At 42.1% G+C, this 24,681-nt stretch overlaps 1 protein-coding gene across 1 annotated transcript in view; it reads left to right on the forward strand.

Moving 5' to 3' along the window:
* The window catches only part of BANK1 (B cell scaffold protein with ankyrin repeats 1), a 277,328-nt gene that overhangs the window by 21,562 nt on the left and 231,085 nt on the right, over positions 1 to 24,681 (forward strand). The window contains exon 2 of the mRNA XM_074950677.1: positions 16,261 to 16,659. Coding sequence (XP_074806778.1) covers positions 16,261 to 16,659 — 399 coding nt within the window. The remainder of the gene's footprint in view (positions 1 to 16,260; positions 16,660 to 24,681) is intronic.

The raw sequence follows: 24,681 nt of genomic DNA on the forward strand, positions 1-24,681 counted from the left end.
TATTTACCATTCTAGGTGCCAGAGTCCAGTCCCCTGCACTCAAGGCAGGGCTACTGTGACGTTCCCCTCTGGTGTTATCTGGACTGGTGATCTGCTAGGTCACCCCAATCCTTGACTCTGGGAGCCAACTTTACCTTGCTCTACTGTGAGAGCTCCCACTCGTGGGCTGATCACGCACAGTTTCTGGCATGTAAGCTGCTCCTTGGATTGTGCAACCAAATGACACTAGCCAATATCTTGGATCCCAGACACAACCCTAGGAACCTCTGTCTTGCTGTTTCCAGTTACGCCTGCTGGACGCTGCAAGCTTATATGAGTTTGTCAATTTAACAAAGAAGTTGATATGCACCAGGCTAAGGGGAGTCTGACACGCTTCAAAGCAAACACACTGCTTCAGGTAAAACAAACAGATTTATTAACTACAAAGATCTGTTATGCTCTGACTTATAATCAAAGTCGAATTTGGGCAAATGAAATAAAAGCAAAATGTATTCTAAGCTGATCTTAACACTTTCAGTGCTCTCACAATCTTAGATGCTTCTCACCACAGGCTGGCTGGCTACCCTTGAGCCAGGCTCCCCCCTTTGATCAGCGCTTTAGTCACTTGGTGGTGATGTCTGTAGGTGGGAAGAGAGAGGAAGAACCTGGCAAACATTTCTCCCTTTTATCATGTTCTTTTTCCCACCCTTGGCTTTGCCCCCCTTCTTTTCAGAGTAAGGTGAGCATCAGCTTATTGTGGTCCCAAACTGACCAAAGGAAGGGGTGTGACTCACTGGAGGGTCCAACAGATCCTTTGTTGTTGCCTAGCCCAGTGTCCTTTGTTCTGTGAGGCTGGGCTTGTCCCATACATCCCCCGACGAGGTGTGAACTGCTCCTCCGCTCTTGGAGAGTTTTTGCCTGGGCTTGCTTTAAGCCATGAAGACATATTTTCAGCCGTATAACTACATACATGAAATTACAACCTATTACTAGAACAATGCTCAGTATATCATGAGCCTTCTGAAGACACCTGACATGACAAACTTTGCATTAGATACCACACAATCATATTATAAGGATGATCATGGGGGTGTGGAGTGTTCCTATGAGGTACAGTATGTCACAGCTACATAATAACTAGACTATTCCTGACAGATGTTTGTCAACTCTTAGAAGCCTCCAATGATGGAGATTCTACAATCTCCCTAGGCAATTTTGTCCCAGTGCTTAACTGCCCTGACAAGAAGCTTTTCCTAATCTCCAACCTAAGCCTCCCTTGCTGCAATTTAAGCCCATTGCTTCTAGTCTTATCGTCAGATGCTAACAACCATTTTCACCCTCCTCTTCGTAGCAACCTTTTATGTACTTGAAAAGGTTTATGTTCTCCAAACTAAACAAACCCAATTTTGTTTTGTTTTTTTAAACCACACACAATGTTCCCTCATAGGTCTTGCTCTCTAGACCTTTAATAATTTTTGTTACTCTCCTCTGGACTTTTTTCAGTTTGTCCACATCTTTCCTGAAATGTGGCAACCAGAACTGGACACAATACTGTAGCTGAGGCCTTATCAATGTGGAGTAGAGTGGAACAATTACTTCTCGCGTTTTGCTAACAACACTCTTGCTAATACATCCCAGAATGATGTTTGCTTGTTTGGCAACAGTGTGACACTGTTGACTCATATTTAGCCTGTGATCCACTAGGATTCCCAGATCACTTTCTCCATTACTCTTTCCTAGGCAGTCATGCCCTTCCAGCTTCACTGTGAACAACTGATAACTACTCTCTGGGAATGGTTTTCCAACCAGTTATGTACATACCTTATAATAGCTCCATCTATGTCAGGAGTGGGCAAACTTTTTGGCCCAAGGGCCACATCTGGGTAACTGTATGGAGGGCCAGGTAGGAAAGGCTGTGCCTCCCCAAACAGCCTGCCCCCTATTCACCCCCCTCAAAACCCTCGACCCATCCAACACCCCTGCTCCTTGTCCCCTGACCACCTCCTCCAAGGACCCCCGCCCCAACCATCCCCTCGGGATCCCACTCCCATCCAACCCCGCCACTCCTTGTCCTCTGACTGCCCCCACCCCTGCCCCCTGACAGGCCCCCCAGGATTCCTACGCCTAGCCAACCCCCCCCCCCCATTCCCCATCCCCTGACCGCCCTCCCCAAACCTCCACCCCACCCAGCCACCCCCTGCTCCCTGTCCCCTGACTGCCCCCTAGGACTCCCTGCCCCTTATCCAACCCCCACCCCCTTACCATGCCGCTCAGAGCAGCAGAAGCTCGCAGCCTCACCAGAGCCAACCACGCTGCCGTGCTGCCCGGCAGGAGCAGTGGGCCAGAGCACGGGTGGTGCAGCGAGCTGAGGCTGCGGGGGGATGGTACAGCAGGGGAGGGGCCGAGGGCTAGCCTCGCCGGCCAGGAGCTCAGGGGCCGGGCAGGACGGTCCCACGGGCCAGATGTGGCCTGGGGGCCATAATTTGCCCACCTCCGATCTAGGTTGTATTTCCCTAATTTGCTTATGAGAAGGTCATGTGAGACAGTATCAAAAGCGTTACTGAATATCACTGAATGCAATGGGCAAGAGGTGAAGGCTAGTTATGTACAGTAAGAGAAGGCATTTACTTACTCAAATCATTGCAATTAGCAATTGAAGGCAAAGAAATGCAGCCTATGTGCACATGACACAATAGTTTAATAGCAATTTGAGAATACAAATATGATCACTGAGCTAGTTCATGTGGTGGTGGCAGGAATGCCCTTCCTCTAAGATAATTGCTTTAACTGAAACAGGTGTGCCACTGCTTCACTGCATTTTAGGTACTTCATGATCTCACTGTAAAGCTTAGAAGCAAATAGTTGTAATCTTCATTTCCATTAGTGGCAAATCTCTGAGAAGCAACATGGGAAAACATTTTCCATTATCCAAGAGTAGCTCTAAAGTGTTTTCTGCTGTCCCTCCCACACGAATCCATTTTGGCTTGCTTCAGGGAATTTGCCTTGTTGAGGTCTAGCAGGTCAGAGATATCTCACTATGCATCTATGTTACTGGTTGTGTGCCAGGTACTTTGACTGGTAAATTCATTCCTGATGTGGGAGGAAAGTGTCATCTCAGGGACACTGATTAACATTAAATTTAATAGTCTCATTCGGTTTTCACCAAGAAATTGCAGGGATTGCTTTGGTTTCTGGTGGAACTTTTCTTGAATTCCATAGTATATTATATTGTCACAGCAAGGCACATGTACAGATTAATGGCCATATGTTACTCTTTGTGGAGAGTTAGTCTATGTAGGGGCCAGGAGACGCCAGAGTTTCAGCTTGTCAAGTTTTATCCTAATTGCTCTAACTAGGTGGTCCTGGTGTGTCAACCCTCTCCTCTCACCCTGTGCGCACACATAGAACTGAGAGGGATTTTATACTGAGTTCTGAGGAGAAATTCTTTATCTATGGTAAGCTGCAACTTTCGCATGGAGACCAATACCTGTGCACATCTCTCCATCACACTCTTGTCTCTTTATAGCATGGTTCCTGACTGCCCTAATTGCTCCTTGGTAGGCAGGATGGACAGCATTTTTCTGCAAAGCTTTATCCAGTTCAAGAAGGGATAAGGCAGCAGAGAGCACCCACTCCCCGTTACACACTCTTCAATCCCAAGCAGCTCTCCATTACTGCTGAGTCAGGACCCTGCAGACTAGGAGGGAGGGGTTTCAGTGGAACTGGGGATAGTGGGAGAGCATGCCACATCTTCACCTACGATGGCATTCTGCGTAGCTTCTCTGCCAGTGGAAATCCAGGTATAAACAACATAGGTGCATATTTGACTATTAAAAGCCTAGCACTTCCCTGGCCCCATCCTTCTGTTCCAGGGAAAATGTGTTTTTTTTTATTTTTAGCATTGGTGAAAAGTACTGTATTGACAACTATGGAGAATCAACCATCAGCTATCAACCAAAGAGTTTAGCCTAGGTGAAATTCATCCAATCTTCCTCATTTCATTTAGAGCTGTGCAAGATACTCAGCAACAATGTCCACTCTGTCTTTGGTGCCTCTGCTGACACAGCCAACAAGACTGCTTATTTTAGAGGTTTTTGGGTCATGGACAGCTGTCCACTAGACACAGGGCACCAACTTGCTTCACACCGGTCACTGAACAGAAAGGATGCCTTAAAATGGCTTATGGACCTACAGCTGCATCTATAGAATGTTGCTCTGTAGATGCCATACATGAGAGAGAGAATCTCTCATAAGGCAGAGACTTGTCATTTAGATGACAAAGTTTTCAAAGTGAAAAACTAGGGACTCCTTGAGTTGGGGCAATTTGGACAGCTAGAGGGTTGGTAACTGATCTCCCTTCCCCATTCCAGACTGAAAGAAGTGGGGCAAATTACAGCAAATGGTAGTGTACCCAGAATATGCTGATCAAGATTCTTCTGAAACTGGGTGTGGCAGGCTTTGTACCTCATCAACCCCTTAAGACAGGGGGCAGGAGGTAACCCCACTTCTATGCCTATGTCCGTTTTCTAACCCCCCCACTCCAGTAGTCACAGTGTGACCCAATGGCCAGAGTCCATCTACTGCCTCTTCCTGAGTGGGATAGCACAGCCTAGTGGCCAGAGTCCATTCAGTGTGCCCCAAGGCAGTGTGGCCCAATGGCAAGAGTCCACCTAATTCTCCTCCTCTAGTGGGATAGCATGGCCTGGTGGCCAGAGTCAGTACAGCCACCTTTGGAGGCAAAACAGGTGGCCTAGTGGCTGGTGCCTGGGGGCCATCACAAGGGGGTGGCAGCCCCCAGTAGGCCCACCCAACTCCACTGGGCCCCAACCCAGGGCCCTACCAGCAGCAGAGCAGTCCACCACAGGGTCAGCAGGGAATCCTACCAAAACACACTGTCCTCATAAGGGTGGAGGTACCATTCCCTTACCCTCCCTGGGTCACTTCCAACCAGCTTTCCTGTAGCAGTGGTCCATATGGTATTGGGGTCTTCAGGCTCCTCAGCACCAGACACTCCCTAGGGTTCTGATAGCAGCAGACCTCTGGTCCAGGTTTCTGGCTCTTCAGCTCTAGGCTCCTCAGCACCAGACACTCCCTGGGGTTCTGGTAATGGCAGGCCTCTGGTCCAGGTTTCTGGCTCTTCAGCTCTAGGCTCCTCAGCACCAGACACTCCCTGGGGTTCTGGTAGTGGCAGGCCTCTGGTCCAGGTTTCTGGCTCTTCAGCTCTTGTAGGTAAGGCTGTAATAGCTCCTAGGCTGGCACTCCTGCAGAGTATCCTTCCTCCTCAGCAATCCACCCTGACTGAGCAGCTCTGCAGGCTTTTATAGCTGACTTCCAGGTGGAGCATGCCCAGTAGAGCCTCAGGGGTGGGGCTTCCTCTAGTAGAAGGGAAGGATTAACCCCCTCCATACTAGTGCAGGGCCAATCCACCCCATCACATTGCGATAAAACCTTAGTTTTATTAAAACAGGCTGAGAAAATGGAATTGTCCCAAGCTAGTTTAACATGGTTAGATCCTGTCTATGCTATCCAAGGAAGCTCTGTTATGCCCTTTTTGTTGGCAAATACCATATTCAAAGGCAGCTCTCTAGAAAGGTGGAAACACCATTTCAAATTGCTGTGTAGAAAGAGCCAGAGAAAACTGTGTGTGCTTGTAGGTTGCCAAAGATCTCCTTTCATCACGGAGAAGAGCTAAACATATCTTATTAAATTCTTTATACATTCAGGAAAATGTATACTGTAGAGAATATAATGTAATCTGTGCAAAAGCCCTGTTTTTGTGATTCTATTTTGATGTTAACCTGAAGGATCAGTGACCCTGAGTGTTTCTTGCTTAATTTGAAATGAAGAAGAAAGCAGAAGCTTGTTATAAATCAGATTAATAGAGAAACTGATTATCTAATGTACATGCTTAAAAGCAGTTAAAAACCACCAAACCTTTTAGATCTTTCCCTGCCCAGATAAATTTGTTTGATACACCACACACTTCTCTAAAGTAATTTTCTCCTCAGTTTTCCAGTTATTTCCTACTCTCTTTTACTCTACTTTTCTTCATAATCCTATATCCATAATTCTAATCCTTACCTTGGAATTAAATTCCACCCTCCCCCCTGCAAAAGTTCCTGATAGTCCTCTTTACCAGCACCACCAAAAAAAAATTTTTTTGTCTCTCCTGAAGCATACTAGATTAACATTTTTCTTTTCAAACCATGGTTTAGAGGGCACATTTTATGGTAGTGTTGTGTTATGCTTTTATGGGTGACCACACATCAGTAACCTACTGATTAGTTTGGCCTGACAGAAAAGTCCTTTGCTGCTATGGATGATGACATAAACTTTCCTATTGTTTCTCATTGCAGAATTAATAATACATTTTATTTCTACCTTTGATTCTGCTACCAAGTACGAACAGTTAAAGCATAGCTTAATTTTGTCAGGTGGTGATAGTTTCTATTACATTAACTTTCACAGGAACAAAATTCTTCTCAACTTGCATTATACACAAAAGAAAAATAGTGAGAGATAAAAACAATGAAGGGAAAAATTCTTGCTGAAAAGTGAAATACCTGCTATTCTGTATTCACCATTGAGTTCTATTGAATTATATCTGGACTTCATCTTTTTCTGTACCCTGTAATAATTATTTTACTTTGGGGAGTGAGGGTGGAGATGGAAGTCTGGGTGTAATGTAGTTTTCAAGTAAGCTTCCTTAGAGAATTACATCTATATTTTAAAGAAAAATATTTCTACAGGGAAAAATAATATTGTGATATACAAAGATTAATGTTTGGGGCATACAGTAGATTTTTGGCTTTGTAGGCTTTTAAGTTTTGCTTGGTCTGTAACTAGGGAGTTGGTGAACAGTTGCAGAACCTTTCATCTCCAAGAAACTGAGTCAAAACCAACCTAGGGGAAAGAAACAAATAAATCCTATCTGTTGAGTGTTATACGTGAAATACTGGCTCCACTGACATAAATGGCAACACTTCATACCTTACAAGGAATAGACTGGTGGTCTCTCCTTTTGTGAATGATGGGTGGTTGTGACAGGAGTTCTGGGTGCAATGAGGAGTTGCGTCACTACTTGCCCTGCAACCCTAGGTGTCCCACAATGTTTTGCTGCTGTAGCTGCCAACCTGGGATGTTTACAACAAGTTCACAAGCATGCAAGTCACACTCTGAGTGTCTGTGTGTTAGGCAGATGTGGTTCAGCAGCCTGGACCCCAGCAGCCTATCTACAGACCCACGGCCACCCTCTGGCTTGCAGCAGCCTTGGTTGCTACTTGCAGGGTAGTGCATACTCCCAGTCCTGAATTTTCCCCCAACCCTGTGTTCTGTAATGTCCTTCCCTCCACTGGACAGTTCAGAGAAATAAGGTTTGTTCATGTAAAGAGACAAAAGCACATGGCAGCTTAAATATACCCTTCCATTCAAACACAGAACTGAGTTGGTTTATAATGGAAAAAAAATGAAAAATTTATTAGCAATTGGACATAGGTTAAGTAAAAGAAATAATTTGAAAGGTTTACAGGCAAAGTATAAACATGCATCGAAATGTCTGAAGCTTAATCTAGCAAGGTACATTCTTTGCGTAAGTAGGTTTCTCATCTATATTCAGTTCACGGAGACTGAAAAGTGAAATACCTGCTATACTGTATTCACTATTGAGTTCTATTGAATTATATCTGGACTTCTTTTCCTGTACCCTGTAATAATTATTTTACTTTGAGGAGTGAAGGTGGAGGTGGAAGTCTGGGTGTAATGTAGTTTTCAAGTAAGCTTCCTTAGAGAATTGCATTTATATTTTAAAGAGGAATATTTCTACTGCGAATATATCAATCTTTTGTTGAAGGACCCATCTTTCTCACCTTGCAAGAGTTCTGGCCTCTTGTGTCTGTTTAGTGATGGATGCCAAAGATGTCTCCTGTCCTTGCTTATATCTTCCAAATTTCAATGACCTTGCTTTAATAGGCAGGATGACCTCATGCTGTTTTTTCCCTTCCTATTGGCTTCCCCTCCACTTGCATGTAAATTGGGGCTTCTGTTGTTTTGATTCCACCATGCTTAATTTGCACAGGAGACTGGTAAATAGCTGCCTTTTCTCCTGTCTGGGAGAGCATTTGTTTCTTCCAGTTTGGTCACAGACTTTAAAACAGAATATCACTAAGTATCCATATTTCCTCATATAGTGTTAATACAAACATTTCAAAATGCTGTTAATTAACAGCATGTCATAAGCTTTCAGAAAAGACTTCACTCTACACACTTTATAATACAGTAATATTGTATAAATTAGTTAATCCAATTGCTTATCACTTAAGGTTCAGACCCCTTGTATAGACCAATAAACCTTTGAAGCCCCTCAAAGTAAAGTTTATTCAAGCTGTGAGAAAGGCAACACTGAGTCTGATGAAGGAAGCTCCATGCTCTCTCTTCCCCCATTTGTGTTTGCTGAAATGAAAATTGTTCTGTTTTCTGCCATATCCTCCCCCAGCTGTCTTGATGGTGCTGTTTACTGCTTATCTGTAAATTGAAGTAAACAGTCCTTTCTTTAGGATAGACCTGTTTTAACAAGTCCCTCGCTGTACCTGGTTTTCACATACTTTAGTCATAATTCCAGCATATATTCATAACTCTTAATATACATCATGTACATACATCAAGCAAGAATATTAATGATCAGTGAGTTGTTAGTGTTCAGAGGATACCTTACAAGGCACATTTTGTACAAAGATTACTACAATAGTGTGGAGGGTGTGAATACAGGGATACTTAGTGCCACAATGGGTTATTGAATCTCACTATGGCTGGGGAAGATCTCACCTGATCACCTTCCTATAGGCTCTTTGCAAATATTCAAAGTAGGGGCAAAATTTTGCTCACAGTTTGCATTGTAATTCCATAGTAATTTCACTGACTTTAATGAAGTTACTCTGGATAAGTAACTGAGTAGTATTTAGCCTTACATTTGAGCACATATACCACTTTAACAGTGATTCCTCCCTGCTTTATGATAAATCTAATGTAGCAAGCCACCTTCTGGGTCTCACCAGCCTCAGCTGTTTTTTGCCTTGGAGAGACAGGCTTGGAGTAAAACAGTCCCTCTTGGCTGCATAGCGGCACTCTGTCCTTCTCTCAGTCAGTGTTTTGGGCTTGTTTTTCTCCCTTATGGGAGAAAATGCAGCCTCCCCTCCTGGAGAGGCTTGTTTCCTTGCTCTTGCTCTTGCTCTTGCTGCTGCTGCTGCTGCTGCTGCTGCTGCTCTACTCACCTCACCTCACCTTACGCTACGCTTCCTTCCCCCCCCCCCCCCCCTACACAGGGGAGGGTTTAAACAGGTCTCAGACAGCCCTTAGTTGGAATCAGCTGATCCTAATTGACCTCATGTAATTCCCTCTCAGATGATCCTCACTGACCTGTAGTCACCCCTCCTCAGTTGATAGGGAGGAGGGCCTTTTAACCTTCTGGGACTGTTTTCTACCCCACCTCCCCCTTGCAGCCTTCTGTCCTGAGTTTATCATGGTAATTAACAAACACAGCTCTTACATTCATTATTAACAAAAGTTAAATTGAGACTGAGAAGAATATCTTAGAAAGCAACAAATCAAATGGCACAAATCAAAAAAACAAGAGAAACAAATAATGCAAAACAAACCCACTTTGTCTCCCACCTCTAAATGAAAGACAGCTGTATGTAATTTAATAGCACTTGCCTTCTTATTTAAACAACCAACATTTCACCAAACTGCTGTAATGAAGTACTAGTCCTATGAGTCTCCCCATAAACAAAGATCAGGAAAGAAAAATGTGTTAAATTAAAGTTTATATGATACATGTCTTAAATCTCTTTCTCCAGCAAATGTATAATAGACATCTCACTCACCCCCTTTCCTTACATAAATATGCCATTATGTGTTTTCTCTCTTTAAAAAACATCAATATGGTAAAAAAGAGATACAGCCCACCTCTCAGTAAACAACTTAACACTTTGAATATTAACCTGACCCTTCATACATAATAAGTACTGTATGATGTAGTATTTGAAAAATTTATTGTAATTTTGCCATAATAAAAGGCTTAAACCCCACCCTCCCCCAAACTGCCATCCTTTTCATCCCCACTCAGCAGAGGACATAGTCACACACTCAGGGTGGAATTTGGGGTTTTGTATTCTATCACAGGATCTTCAGGGTGCAGCCTGGGACTGTAGGACCACTGTGCCCCCTTAATTCTCTCCAGACTGGGTTGTCTTTCACAATGCTTTGCTAGTGACCAGCAGCAAACCCTTCCAGGTGCTGTGATCATTCAGCACAACAGCATGTGGAGCCCCACACCCAGGTAGATTGTATGAATACTCCCAGAGCCACTCATGAATCACACAGAGAAAGGCACCAGCCAAATCCCCCCAACTCCCAGCCTGGTACCTCAGGAATATACCATCTTGCACTGCTCAGTGTGAGCAGTGCAAATTTATTAATTGGTTCACCACTTCATCAATGGAAAGTGGATATACTCCAGCCTTTGCAAAACCTGAGCAGATTTGCCATATACTTCATACGAACTCACTGGTAAAGATAAACAGTAAAACAGATCTATTGACTACAAAAAATAGATTTTAAGTGATATTAAGTGATAGGCAAAAAGTCAGAGTAAGTTACCAAAATAAAATAAAATATAAGCATGCAGTCTAAACTCTCAACCCTATTCGACTGGGCAACAACAAGACTAAGCAGTTTTTCTCACTCCACTGGATATTGCAGCTCATAGTACACAGATTGCCCGCTCGAAATCTGGGCCAGTCCCCTCAGTTGGAGTCTTCAGAGTGTCCTTGTTGCTTGCAGCGTAGATGGATGAAGGAGAAAGGCCAAGCATGTGGCCACTGTGTCTGTTTTATACCTTCAGTCCTATGTGCTTGGGGAGCACAAGTCCAGGCATGTCTGGGGGCACTGCTGAGTCTCCAGGTAAGGTTGAGAAATTCCCCTGGTGTGGCCTCATGCAGGTGAGTCATTGCACTGTAGTTCCCATGCTAGACAATGGCTGTTGATGGGTTGTTTGACACCCCACCCGGATGTTGGTTACTTTCCTTGATCTTGCCTCCGGAGAGCTAATATCTGGCTGATTCCCCAACGTACAGCATGTTTTAGTGACAACCATACAACACAATTCTCCTAACTTCATGTGCGTTAATGATATACATATATGGATAGAGAAATGGCTTTCAGCAGATCATAGCCTTTCACCGATACCTTACAAGGCGTGCTTTATAGGTAAGATCACAATTATATAGAAATGAGGAATATGGGGGTTACAGGACGCTCCCAAGGTATAGAATGTCACATGTTCCCAAATCACTTAGGCTCTTTTGAGTATGAAATTTCCATCCAGGTATATCATACCCACATGTGTTCCAGTTGTTTGCACAATATTTTAAAATAAAAACATGCATTTGGAAAAATATAAGGCTTTTTCATATTTCATAACTTCAAGGCAACTTTCCCACCATTCCTTCATCTTCAGACTGCGGCTTCTCTTAAGTCTTGGACTGAGACAGTGCATAACTTTTCTGATGTCCCTCTGCACAGATGTGAATTTCACCTTTTGTGTATATGATTTACATTTAAGTAACACTAAAGGACTCAAAAGCACTTTGAAGACATTTCTAGCCATGGGTCCAATGCTGCATGTCTGCCATGCATAGAACTCTTGCTGATACCAACCTCTCTTCTCTTCTCTTCTCTTCTCTTCTCTTCTCTTCTCTTCTCTTCTCTTCTCTTCTCTAATTACTGGAAGATTATGTCCAGTTCTGATGTTCACAAAAAGGATGGTGAAAAACTGAGAGGGATTCAGAAAAAAGTTACAAGAATGATTTGAGGTCTGCAAAGTATATCCAACAGCCAGCTGAGAAGTCACTTTTTCACAGTCTAAAAGTACCTACATGGGAAACAGATTTCTGATAGTAAAGGGTTCTTTAAACTAGCAGAAAAAGGCAAAATGAAATATCATGAAAAAACAAGAGAGATATATTCAGAGTAGAAGGTGAAGATTTTTAACAATGAATACGTAACCAGTGGAATAATTTACATAGGTGAATTCTCCTTCACTTGAAGTCCTTAAATCAAGACTGTATGTCTTTCTAAAAGATATACTGTAGCTCAAACACAAATTATGTGCTTGATGCAGAAATTGCTGGGTGAGGTTCTGTGGTATAGGAGATCAGACTAGATAATTATAAGGGTCTTTTTTATCCATACAATTTGTGAACTTCTATCTTCTCTTCTGACATTCCTTATGTAACTCTAGCAACATTTTTTCTTTTATCCTTTTCTTCTATACAATTGACCAAAATCAAGACAAGGGTCTGAGGGAAAAAAAAAAAAAAGCCTCACGGCCTCTCCTCTTCCTTAAACTACTGTAAAACTGAAACCATTTTGCTTAGCCCAGTGTGCTCTTACTAGGGTTCTACCACATTCACAGTCCATTTTGGTCAATTTCACGGTCATAGGATTTTAAAAATAGTAAATTTCATTATTTCAACTATTTAAATATGATATTTCACAGTGCTGTAACTGTAGGGGGCTGATCCAAAAGAGGATTGTGTGGAGTCGCAAGTTATTGTAGGAGGGTTGCAGTATTGCCACTCTTACTTCTGTGCTGCTGCTGATGGCAGTGCTGCCTTCAAGGGTGGCAATACCATACCATGCCATCCTTACTTCTGCGCTGCTGCTGGAGGATGCTGCCTTCAGAGCTGGGAGCCTGGCCAGCAGCCACCGCTCTCTGTCCACCCAGCACTGAAGGCAACGCAGAAATAAGGGTGGCAATAGTGTGACCCCCCCCACACAATAACCCTGCGATACTCCGCCTCCTCTTTTGGGTTAGGACCCCCAGTTTGGAAAACACTGGTCTCCCCTGTGAAAGCTGTATAGTATAGGGGTAAAAGTACACAAAACCCCAGATTTCATGGGGAGAGACCAGGTTTCACAGTCCGTGACGCGTTTTTCATGGCCTTGAATTTGGTAGGGCCCTACCTATAGCACTCAATTTTAGCTCTAAGTAAAATGAGAAATATAGTATTATAAAACATTTTTTATTAGAATTGCATTTTAAAACAGGGATAGAGAGCCATCTTGCATAAGGCTGATTTCGCATTTTGACCACAGAAAATATGGGGGCCTCTATTTCAAATATATTTTGAAAATTTTCAATCAACTGGTTTGAGAGAGAGCAGCAGTTCGTTGTCGACCATTCTGGGATGCCATTATGCACTATACTGTGTATAAAGGATGAATGATTAGAACAGAGGTTGGCAACCTTCGGCACATGGCCCATCAGGGTAATCTGCTGGTGGGCCGTGAGACATTCCGTTTACATTGACCATATGCAGGCATGGCCCCCCGCAGCTCCCAGTGGCCGCGGTTCGCAGTTCCAGCCTGTGCCACTTCCTGCAGCATGCTAACCCCTGGATTAGAAGCTAAGAAAGGAATGATGGTCCAGTGGTAATACACCTGACAGATATTGCATGCGATCGCAATATCTTTGCAGACCATATTATTTTATACCTGTGAATAGTATTACGTATGACTGTGTTCTACTCCATGATGGAGGGTTAGCACAGCTTCTCTAGGAACTACAAATGGTGGGAGGTGATTAAGGTGAATCACTAAGACTAAACAACTCTAGAGACGTACCATACCCTGGAGTGCTTTGCATATACTGGTTTAAGCTGGGTTTTCCAGCGGCCAACAGACAAAGGCTTTTGGCAGAAAAAGGTAAACTGACTCAAAGCCTTTTTTCTGATCCAGCAAACGGACAGAACCTTCTGTCCAAGGGAGGGAGGTCTGACCCTTGCCAAAGAGTTGGAAGGACTTTGACCTACTAAGGCCCCAGAGATAATGCTGCGAGTCTGTCACGGAGGTCACAGAAGTCATGGATTCCGTGACTTTCTGGGACCTCTGTGACTTCTGCAGCGGCTGGTGTGTCAGTCTTGGGCAACTGTGCCTCCCGCACAGCAGCAATGGGGGTCCCAGGCCACCATGCTCACCTCAGCAGCAGCGGGGGTCCTGGACAGGCTTAAAAACCCCTGGTCAGAAGACAGTGTTATAAGGGTCCCTACACAGAGACAGGTGATTTTGGAAACCGGAGACGTGACTAGGAACTCCTAGAGTGTATCACAGAAGTGGGGACACAGGAGCAGTTACCTGAAATCATGATATCACTAATCTAGGACTCTGAGATCTGGGCTTTCTTCACTACTGTGCCCTGTGTGACTTTGGACAAGTCATTTAGTCTATCTGTTCTTTAGCTCCCCATCTGTAAAATGGGAATAATCACTAGGGTGTTGTGAGGTTCTCTTTCTCTCTGAGTATATATAATATAGATTGTGAGGTGCTCAGTAACTATGGTGATGGAGCCCTATAATTACCCAAGTTAGACTTAAGGATTTGGCCTGAATGGACTCTGCAGAAAATCTTCAGTACACAACATTGTTTCTTGCACAAAGGGTCTTGTACTTATGCCACTACTGCATATGTAATATTATATAAATGACAGAGGATGTTTGATTTATGCATTTTTAATTCTCTAATTGGTTAGTATTTATTGTTGGTGTATGCTGTTGTGTGGTATGTGTTTATATGCCTATAAGAGCTATGCAGCTCCCATGTCTAAGCTTTGTTTGTTTACAGTATTTTAAAAAATCAAAATAACTAGTGTATAGTGGGATAGAAATGAACTTTCTATTCATTTGGTGCTTTCTATTAAGAGAAATCTAAAACCGGAGCTTTTACACTAATATAATTATCAAATGTGTTGGCCAAATTCTGTTCACACTTAAAATGGCATAAAAGAGGTGTAATTTTGTCTGTGTTGTTACTTCAGATTTACGTCATGAAAACTGAGTGTAGAATATGGTCCATAGCATACAAACCTGTATTACTAAGCTAAAAGTATGTAGTCTATGGATGCTGTTGCTTAGACCCAACCTGTGATTAACTTTGTGACAATAGAACTGTATTAATTAATTTGATGTCATATTGTATTTTGCTGCATACTGTTGTTGATCAATATATCAGTGGCGTCAATGGCATCCTATCATTTATAATATCAGCATCATGGGTGTGCCTTTATCTACTTTATTTGACATTTCCTTTTGTTTCTCTAGCTGCAGCAACTTGCCAGATGCTGAACTATTCCTATTTTTATTAGATTAGCATTTACATTAATATTTTAAAATAAATATATAGAAAAAACAACCAATCCAGTTTGCAACACATCAATTCGGGGGAGGGATAGCTCAGTGGTTTGAGCATTAGCCTGCTAAACCCAGGGTTGTGAGTTCAATCCTTGAGGGGGTCATTTAGGGATCTGGGGCAACTATGGGGGATTGGTCCTGCTTTGAGCAGGGGGTTGGACTAGATGACCTCCTGAGGTCCCTTCCAATCCTGTGATTCTAATTGCTGTAGTGTATCAAATGACATGTTATATTATGATGACAGAATATACTCTTTTAGATTAGTGTCTCCTGTTCAAGTTGTAATTAAACAGTTTGATGCTTTAACAATTATTTTCTTGTTGAAAATGTTAAACTACTTCATTACATCACAAACAAGAGACTTTTCAACAACAAAATAAGGTGCTTTAATCTGTATTAAGTAGCAGCTGCCCCAATATTTTTTTGTAAATAAAATACAATAAAAATAAGAAAGTAATTGTTTTGAGTATTATATTTTGTCTGCACAATATGACATGTGATATGTGAGATGCACTACTACTACTACTGCTGCTGAGACATAATGACAGATATGGGGAGGGAGGGCTCAGTGGTTTGAGCATTAGTCTGCTAAACCCAGGGTTGTGAGTTCAAGCCTTAATGGGGCCATTTAGGGATCTGGGGCAAAAATTGGGGATTGGTCCTGTTTTGAGCAAGGGGTTGGACTAGATGACCTCCTGAGGTTCCCTTCTAACCCTGATATTCTATGATAAAAAGAATAAATAATATGAAAAGGAAAAAATTAAACATATTTTGTTTTGAAACAATTTCAAAAATTTTACTAAACAAAATTTTCAAAGGGGATATTTTATCAGAATTTCTATTCCACACGAAATTTCAAAAATATTTATATTCTAGTTTGGAACATAAATTTCAAATTTTTCTGCAAACAGTTGAAAACCCAAATTTCTATCTCTACCATTCTGTTTCAAATTACAAAGAGAAAAAAATCTAACATGCTAGCTGTGGTTATTAGATAAAATTGGAGGTTTAAAAATGTTTTTTTTTTTTTTTTTTACAGAAAATACAAAGGACATTCTGGTGATTTATGAAGAAGAGGCAGAAGAATGGGCTCTGTATTTAAAATCGCTTTTCAAACACATTATAAAGGAACAAGGAATCTTACTTTACAACCTAGAAACTTTGTCTATTCAGCATCTAGAGTCACTCTCTCTATCCTGTTATAGATGTAAACTGCTCATACTATCAAATGGACTTCTAAAATGCCTGAATCAAAAGAGAAGATATTTCCTGGACAGGGTCCTTGAGCCTTCCGGTAGGGTGGTGATTCTACTTTGCGGGGTGGAGAACTCAGATGTTCTACATGAGATACTGACCTTAGACCAAAGCAGCCAAGAGATCTCCACCGATCAGGATCCCGAGGAATATCTCTCCATTGTTGCTGGCATTATTCAACAAGGTAATTTTAAAGTTTAATCCTGCTGATGATATATTTGTCACTTAATTATGATTAAAGTTATCCTCCTCTTAGATCCAGAATAAGGAGTATGCAACTTTGGAAAGTCTAGCACTGCAGTGAATGTTCTTCAGAAGCTGTCTGGTGAGCTTAAAGGGATGATATACTCTTGTCTCTCTGACCCCTGGGTTCAGATAATTATAACAATCTAATGCCTGCCATTAGTATGGTTGAAAAATGTGTATGCATGTCTCATAACTTTCAGTAAAAACAATGAGGAGTCCTTGTGGCACCTTATTATTTATTTGGGCATAAGCTTTTGTGGGATATAACCCACTTCATCAGATGAATGGAGTGGAAAATACAGTAAGCAGGAATAAATATACAGCACATGAAAAGATGGGAGTTGCCTTATCAAGTGGAGGGTCAGTGCTAACGAGGCCAATTCAATCAAAGTGGATGTGGCCCATTCCCAGCAGTTGACAAGAAGGTGTGAGTATCAACAGAGGGAAAATTATTTTTCCACCCCATGTATCTGATGAAGTGGGTTATATCTCACAAAAGCGTAAGCTCAAATAAATTTGTTAGTCTCTAAGGTGCCACAAGGACTCCACTTTGCTTTTACTGATGCAGACTAACACAGCAACCTCTCTGAAACTTGTTATAACTTTCAAATTGTCTTAATTTCCTAGTTCAGAACTTCCTAGGCAATGTGCTAATATGGAAAATATGCCATCCACAAAGTTTGGGCTTACTTCCGTCATTCTTTTTCTCTCCGAAGCACACACAAGCTGAAACAGTATGCTAATCTTCTGCAGCAGCTGAAACAAGAAGTTTCTGCTAAATAGAATTGCATCCTGTATATGTTTGTTATGTGACTGCTGAGGCAGATCAGCACTGAGCAGGAGGTCAACATAAGAGTTATTTTAAGAGCTTAAGTAGTGAATAGGTCTTGTGCTGGCCCATTGCACAGGGTTGAAATTCATTTGCAAGTACTTTACTGTGCTGTAGAAATGGAACTGAGGAGTCACTTTGTACCTAGCACCGTCTGCAGTCTGTTTTGTAGGAAGACTGTATTGCAATCAATTTGGGGAGGCCACTCCAGTAATATTATCACAGGCTCCACATACATCACCCGATATGCACTCCTGGTAGGCATTTGCTGCTGCTGCTTTTTCATAGCCTCTCAGACCTCTGTCTGCTCCCAAACTCCTTCTGTTTTGTGTGGTTATACTATTCACACACATTCTTGCCCCCATATAAGTTAGTTTTTTGTTACAGCTGCTGTTTGAAAACTTTCATTCAGCATGCAAAGTGCATACTCAGTGAAGCAGGACATGAGCCTTGACCTCAGAATCTGCACATTATGTGCAGGGTAGAATGTTGTGCTGCTATCTAGCAAGTAGCTCCACATCAGAGTTTTCTTTTCTTTTACTTTAAAAAAAAATAAAGGAAGGAAAGTCCATCAAAAACTTGACATTAAACGTTTGAAGGTTGGAAAATGAAGTACTCAAAATTCCGGGAATATGAATTAAAACCTAGTGTCAGATTTTTTTCCTCACTCCCTTGTCCCAGTCTTATGCTAGAGCAACTCCACCAAAATGCTGTCATGAAGTGGAGTTGCACAAGTATAAAACTATGGCAGTGGTGTGGAGAAGTAGACCCAGTCTTTAATTACATGAACATGGATTTACTCTGCAGTAACACTGGTGTGTAACTGAAAGCATGCTTGGACCCAAGTGAACAGACACAACTGTACTTACAAACAGAAGTCCTAGATCCCCTCCTCTAGATCTTTCTTTTATGTTCTGGAGTAAAGCTAATCAGAGTCACCCGATTTGGCTTCCAGAAAGTTGGCATCCCAAAAGTTCTGCACCTTCCTACAGTGCATTACTGATGCTTGACTATTGAATGGGAGAAAGAGCTCTTTGGCTCACTAACCTCGTCATTCATGGGAATGAAATCAATGGGATCACACCAGTATAGCTAAGAGGAGAATTTAGCACAGGGACTGTACTTCCATATCAGTGGGAACCGCAAACAGGAAACTGCAAACATTTGTTAAAAAAAAAACAAATATAGTTTCTTAGAAGAAAGGTGTTTCTTCATTTTGGTCAGTTGTCACAAAGCATTTGTTTACAGCGGTCAGACTACAGAATATGACAACGTAAAGTGGCAAGGCATCCACAATATCTTGTTTCTAATAGTGGCCAGTAACAGCTGCTTCAGTGGAAGGTGCAAAAAAAAAATGCTGTAGTGGACAAATATGAAAATCACTTGGTTACAATGAAAGTTTCTTCCTAATCTGTATCAGTTAGTGATATGCCCTGAAGTGTAAAGGTTTACATCTTCTATACTGTTTACTTCTGACTAGTGTTGCTGTGGATGTTTGCATTATCCATGTTAATCTTTTATTCAGAATCCTGCTAAGCTTTCGGTCTCAATGATAACCTGTATCGGTGATTTTCGGATGTTGTAAAACAATTTTTTCCTTTTATCAGTTTTAAATTTGTTGCTTTTCAATGAAAGAACAAGAGGTACATTTGATTTACCTTTTGTATACCAATGTTTTGTATGCCCCATCATGTCTCCTTTTACTCTTCACTAAGCTAAATACTTTCAGTCTCTCTTCATGTGGAAGCCTGCCCGGACACACCTCATTTTAATCTTCACACAATGCACAGTCAACCTGTGGAACTCCTTGCCAGAGGATGTTTTGAAGGCCAAGACCATAACAGGGTTCAAAAAAGAACTTGATCAATTCATGGAAGATAGGTCCATCAATGGCTATTAGCCGGGATGGGCAGGGATGGTGTCCCTAGCCTCTGTTTCCCAGAAAGCTGGGAATGGGCGACGGGGATGGATCACTTGGTGATTACCTGTTCTGTTCATTCCTTCTGGGGCACCTGACATTGACCACAGTCGGAAGACAGGATACTGGGCTAGATGGACCTTTGGTGTGACCCACTATGGCCATTCTTTTGTCCTTATTTTCATCACCTATCTCTGATCCCCTCTGTTTCTGCAATAACTTTTGACATAGTGACCAAACAGTGACCAAACAATAGTGACCAAACAATATTATATGTATTTTACTCCTTCCTTTTCCATTTGCTCATAACATTATTAATTGCTGCTAATTTGTTCACTCTGCACATTTGTACCACCTTGCACAATGCCTCCTAGTCAATATTCATAAAACTCTCCCATTCTTCTCCTTAAAACCCATGTATTCCATGGCACATTTCAGAATTGACTACCTGACACCACAGCATCAGTTCTCCTCTGCAGCTGAGTTCCATTCATTGCAGGGCACAGGAGGCCATTTGGCAGCTGATTTTGGCTCCATGATTCAGTACTGGGCTAGTCCTGGCATTAGATAGAACAGAAGAGGTCCTGTTCTAATTTCTATCACTGGTTTACAATCTCTCAGACTTTACATCAATGTAGATTTGGTGTTAACAAACTCTGCCATGCCATGCCCCTACGTCCGAGTGGCTGACTGGCACAGAAGCAGGGTTTTCTGGCTTTACGTCTGGAGGGAATTCTGGGCAAGGGGATTCTCTGCTAGTTAATTTGCAGCTGAACTCTATTCTCTTTGTGCTGTCTGAGCAGCATGAAGTGGATAGAATGGACCGAGAGATCCAACTCCATATCTCTTCATTTGGCTGAAATATCCTTTACCACACCAGAATGTGCCAATTTCAACCCTTTGGCACAGTTCTCCAGCTGTGTACTCTTATAATGCTAGCCAAATAAATAATACTAATTAACATGCACACTTCAAATAAAGGTGTTAGTTGATAGTTAGATAATGTACCCATTAGAGATCCAGTTTACAGAATAGCATGATTCAAAGAAAACCTAAAATCAGGAGGATTTGCTGTCTGTGGTTGAGAGCATTTATAGGGGGAGCAAATGAGGAACTGAGACTCAGGCATTATGCTTTGTAACATATGTTTCCTGGATGGTGGCAGATTTTAGTATGTTCCTGTTTAGTGCTAGGAAGAATGCAAATATTTTTGCTGTTAAGAGATTGGCATAGCAAGACTTCTTAAAAGGTGTGAACATTTTTACAGTGATGTTATCCTGAGCAGCTCAATTAAAACCTTTCTTCCGTTTTTTTTAATTGTCTGAATACTCGTTTGTCATTAGAAATGTAGGCTGTACAGAAAAGTTAGGACTTAGGAGGTTGTATTTTCCCAAGCTAGCAACTAAGATTCTGTTTACTCTTCTACATAACTGTGCGTTTAATTTTAATGCAAGGTGACTCTATTAATTTAGTATTTTGACTTTTCTTTGCCTCAGCTTTTCTTAATATTGATGAAAGTACAGTTCAACACTGTGTTTTACTCTATGCCTTTCCCCCTCCTCTCTTTCCCCTGCCCCTTCTCACCACTCTAGAGTAGCTGTCAACCTGACACTGCAGACAGCCAAGAGTCTAGGCATGTACTTTCTCCTAGAAATGATGGTTACTGTTATATATTTATTAAGAAAGAGATCCTATGGGCCTGGTTTTTCAGCCTAGACTTAACTGGGCCTCTGTTTTTATGAGACTGTTTGGTAGGACTTTGAATCTATCGAGGACTTGGGAATCTTAGCATCTAGCACTCTCTTTAATGGCTCTATTTTATTTGATGGTGTTGGCAAAAATAAACACAGCAGTCCTCTTCTCTTCTCTTCTCCTACAGCCTGTTCCCAAAGAAGAAGAGGGCCCTTTTTTCGTGACCCACAGGAGAAATCCATTTATTTAAAATTGAGCACTTAAATACACCTCTATCCCGATATAACGTGGCCCGATATAACGCGGGTTCGCATACAACGCGGTAAAGCTCCGACACGCTGACGGGCCGGGGCCGAGGGGTTGGATAAGGGGCAGAGGGTCTCGGGGGTGGTCAGGGGCTCCCCCCCCACAAGGTCTGGGAGGCAGGAGCTGTGGGGGGCACTTTTGGGGGCCCCACAATCCCAGAGTGGCCCTGGGGATTAGCAGGGGGCTGGGAGCAGCCCGCTCTGCTTCCCTCTCCCCAGCCCCAACCATGTCGCTTGGGGGAGGGGGTTTGGGGGAAGGGATCCCCCCCGCACTCACCGGCAGTGGCGGAAGCGGAGCAGCCCGGCCCCAGCCCGCTCCACTCCGCCAGCTCCCAGCCGTGGCGCTCTGCTTCGAAATCTGAAAAGCTTGGTTTAAGTGACTTGCCTAGTATCTCATAGGAACTCTGTGGCAGAGGCAGGAATAGAATTAGAGCTAAGCAAATAACTGATTTTTTTTTCTTCATTGGCAGTTTCAAGAAGTTGAAAAATAAAATACCTTTTGGGTCATACAAAACGTTCTGTTTGATCCAATATGAAACATTTTGTTTTAGATTTTGAGCATTTTAAAACATTTTTGATTTGTTATAAAATAAATTAAAGAAAACTTTGAACTGAAAAATTGAAATGTTTTGTTTTAAAAGGTCAAAACAAAATGTTTTGATTTTTTCTCAGAATATTTTTGTTGTTTCTAAGCAAACATTTTGGCAAAACTGACAGAAATTCATGAAATGTTTGCGGATCACCGAATCTGCATTTTTTTTTTCCAAAAAATTTTGGTTGAAAAATTTCATCCCCGCTCTGGATAGAATCCAGTTCTTCTGAACAGCATTCAACTGCCTTAGCCACAAGACCTTAACCATGAGACTATTCTTTCTTTTTTTGTAATCCCCAGCCTCACTCACTGCACACCTTCCAACTTCCGTAACAAATGAGGCAGAGGTCCTACAGACAACAACCTGCTTCACTACACAGCCACAAATCACCTCCAGAGCAGGTCCATCCTCCTGGGTCATATGAAAAAAATAGTTTGTCATTTTTGTAATTAATTCACATGCTCAAGGGGGCTGAATTAAAGTTGCACAGGCAATCTTAATTCTGGCATTTCCTAATTTTTGAGTGAGAGATTCCATCATGTGGCATCTAAGTAGTGTCTTAGTTTCTACCCTCCTTTTTTCCCCACCAGCAGCCATTGGTTTTTTTCTTTTACCAAATGCTGCTCAGGACTTCTGCTGCAGGGAAAAGCAAGGAGACCGTCCCCACAAAAGTTTACTTTCGTTTGCAAGTGAATAATCAAACCATGAAACACGCTTTGTATTGTCCCTGCCAGGCTCCTACAGCAGCATAGCTGCTTACACTACTCATTGAGGTGATGGAGTGCAGAAGAATGTTGGGGTTGAAGTGACAGGTAGAGACAGAAAACAAATAATTCCTGCACCTATTGTTCCTATGCCCTCATCAATCCCATTTTTCTCACTTCAAGATAGTGTTGAAAAGTCACCACAGAACTCAGATCTTCAATTTAGGGGTGTAGTGGGCTGTTTTTTTGTCTCATAGAGAGGCAGTTTAGCCTACTGGCTAGGGCATTGATCTGGAAATAAGGAGACATGGGTTCTGTTCCGAGTTTTCCCACATGACTTTGGGAAGTCACTTTACTTTTCTGTTTCTCCTCCCATCTTTTGTCTCTTTTATCCATTTAGATTGCAATCTCTTTATGCTGGCAATATCTCTCACTGTGTCTGTACAGCGGGTAGCACAATGGGTCCCAATTTTAGTGGGAGCTTGTAGGCATTACTATAATACAAATAAATAATATTTCTGTCAGGTTTTATTTTAAATGCAATTGATATTAAGGTGGTTGCCCAAAACAGTTTTAAACCTGACTTACTTGTATTTTTCTCCTATCTTGGTACAAGCAGCTTGCTATTCCTCTGACATAAGTGGTTAGCCAACATTTGTGTCCTTGCAGGGCTGTTTCTCTTAGGAGGAGAAATTGGTGATCTGAATCAGGTATATTCTTTGGTGCAATCCTGTTTATTTCCAAAGTATGTACGCAAAATTCTGTTTCCTTGAACACAGTAGAAACAAACAGCAGGAAGTTTCCTTGCTCATAAATCCTCAAGCCTGCCTCTCCTGCAAGTTCTGTGCCCAAGAAGCTCTGTCTCTGTGTTTCACCTCAGGGTCACGCTCATCACTGTTTTTTTTTTCACTTTCTGCTGGCTTTCTGCCTCTAAAACACACACACACACACACACCAGCCCAAAACTTGGCCCCTGCCTTGGCAATCAGGGAACCCTCTGTTAATCTACCGAGGTTAGTTTTTCCTCAGGCCTTGTCATACAGCGAGTTGCCTTAGGTAGAAGCTTTTCACTACATGAAGGGGTTTAATTGCTCCTGTCAGGTAGACTGAAGGAAGAGTGCATAGCCTGCACATCAGATTGAACTAGGTCAAAGTCTCACTTGATGGCAACCTTTTTTTTGCTTTTGCCTTTGCAAGTAGATAAGATTACTGCAGTATTCTTGGTATTCCCTATACAGTACCTTAGGAAATACCCAAGGAATACTGTGAGTTGCTGCAGTAATAATTATTTGTAAAAGCATTGAAGATTTCAGTGGGGACCCTAACACAAAGAAAAACACAAATACAGTTTTATCAGGCAAGAAAACAAATGGAGAAATCAAGGGTCTAATTCTGAAGAAAATAGCTTTGCCCACAAAAGATATGAGGGATTTTGTGGGGATGGAATCTTCACCCTTAGTCCAAGAGTAGATCTTGAGGCACTCATGCAGCTAGGTCACATTCAGTTAATGGTAGAACAGAGAAGAATAAAGGGCACAGGCTGCTGTTCCCCACCTTACCGAACTGTAGCCATGTAGATTCATACTATACATACCTCAGGCACAATCCTGCACAAGCCCACATTCCCATCATTTTTGGTAAGCTATGATGATGCATGTACCAGAAGGGTGTATACAGGCTTGTGAGGGATCTCCCCAGATTGTCCCCCTCCTCATCTTCTCTTCCGCAGCAGGCCCACCACTTTTAAGATATTTTGGCCTTTGTGTAAGAAACCTCAGGATTTAGCCTCAAAAGGGAGGTGGGGGTGGGAATGCAAGCAAAAATAAATGACCCGGCCCTGCCTTATTTCTAAGATTCATTTGTTGTTGTTTTTAATCTTTCCGTATATTGTCAAATTATAGTTTTTTATTTTGTTCCAT

The sequence above is a fragment of the Natator depressus genome, chromosome 4 (genome assembly GCF_965152275.1).
Source record: "Natator depressus isolate rNatDep1 chromosome 4, rNatDep2.hap1, whole genome shotgun sequence".
Lineage (NCBI taxonomy): Eukaryota > Metazoa > Chordata > Testudines > Cheloniidae > Natator > Natator depressus.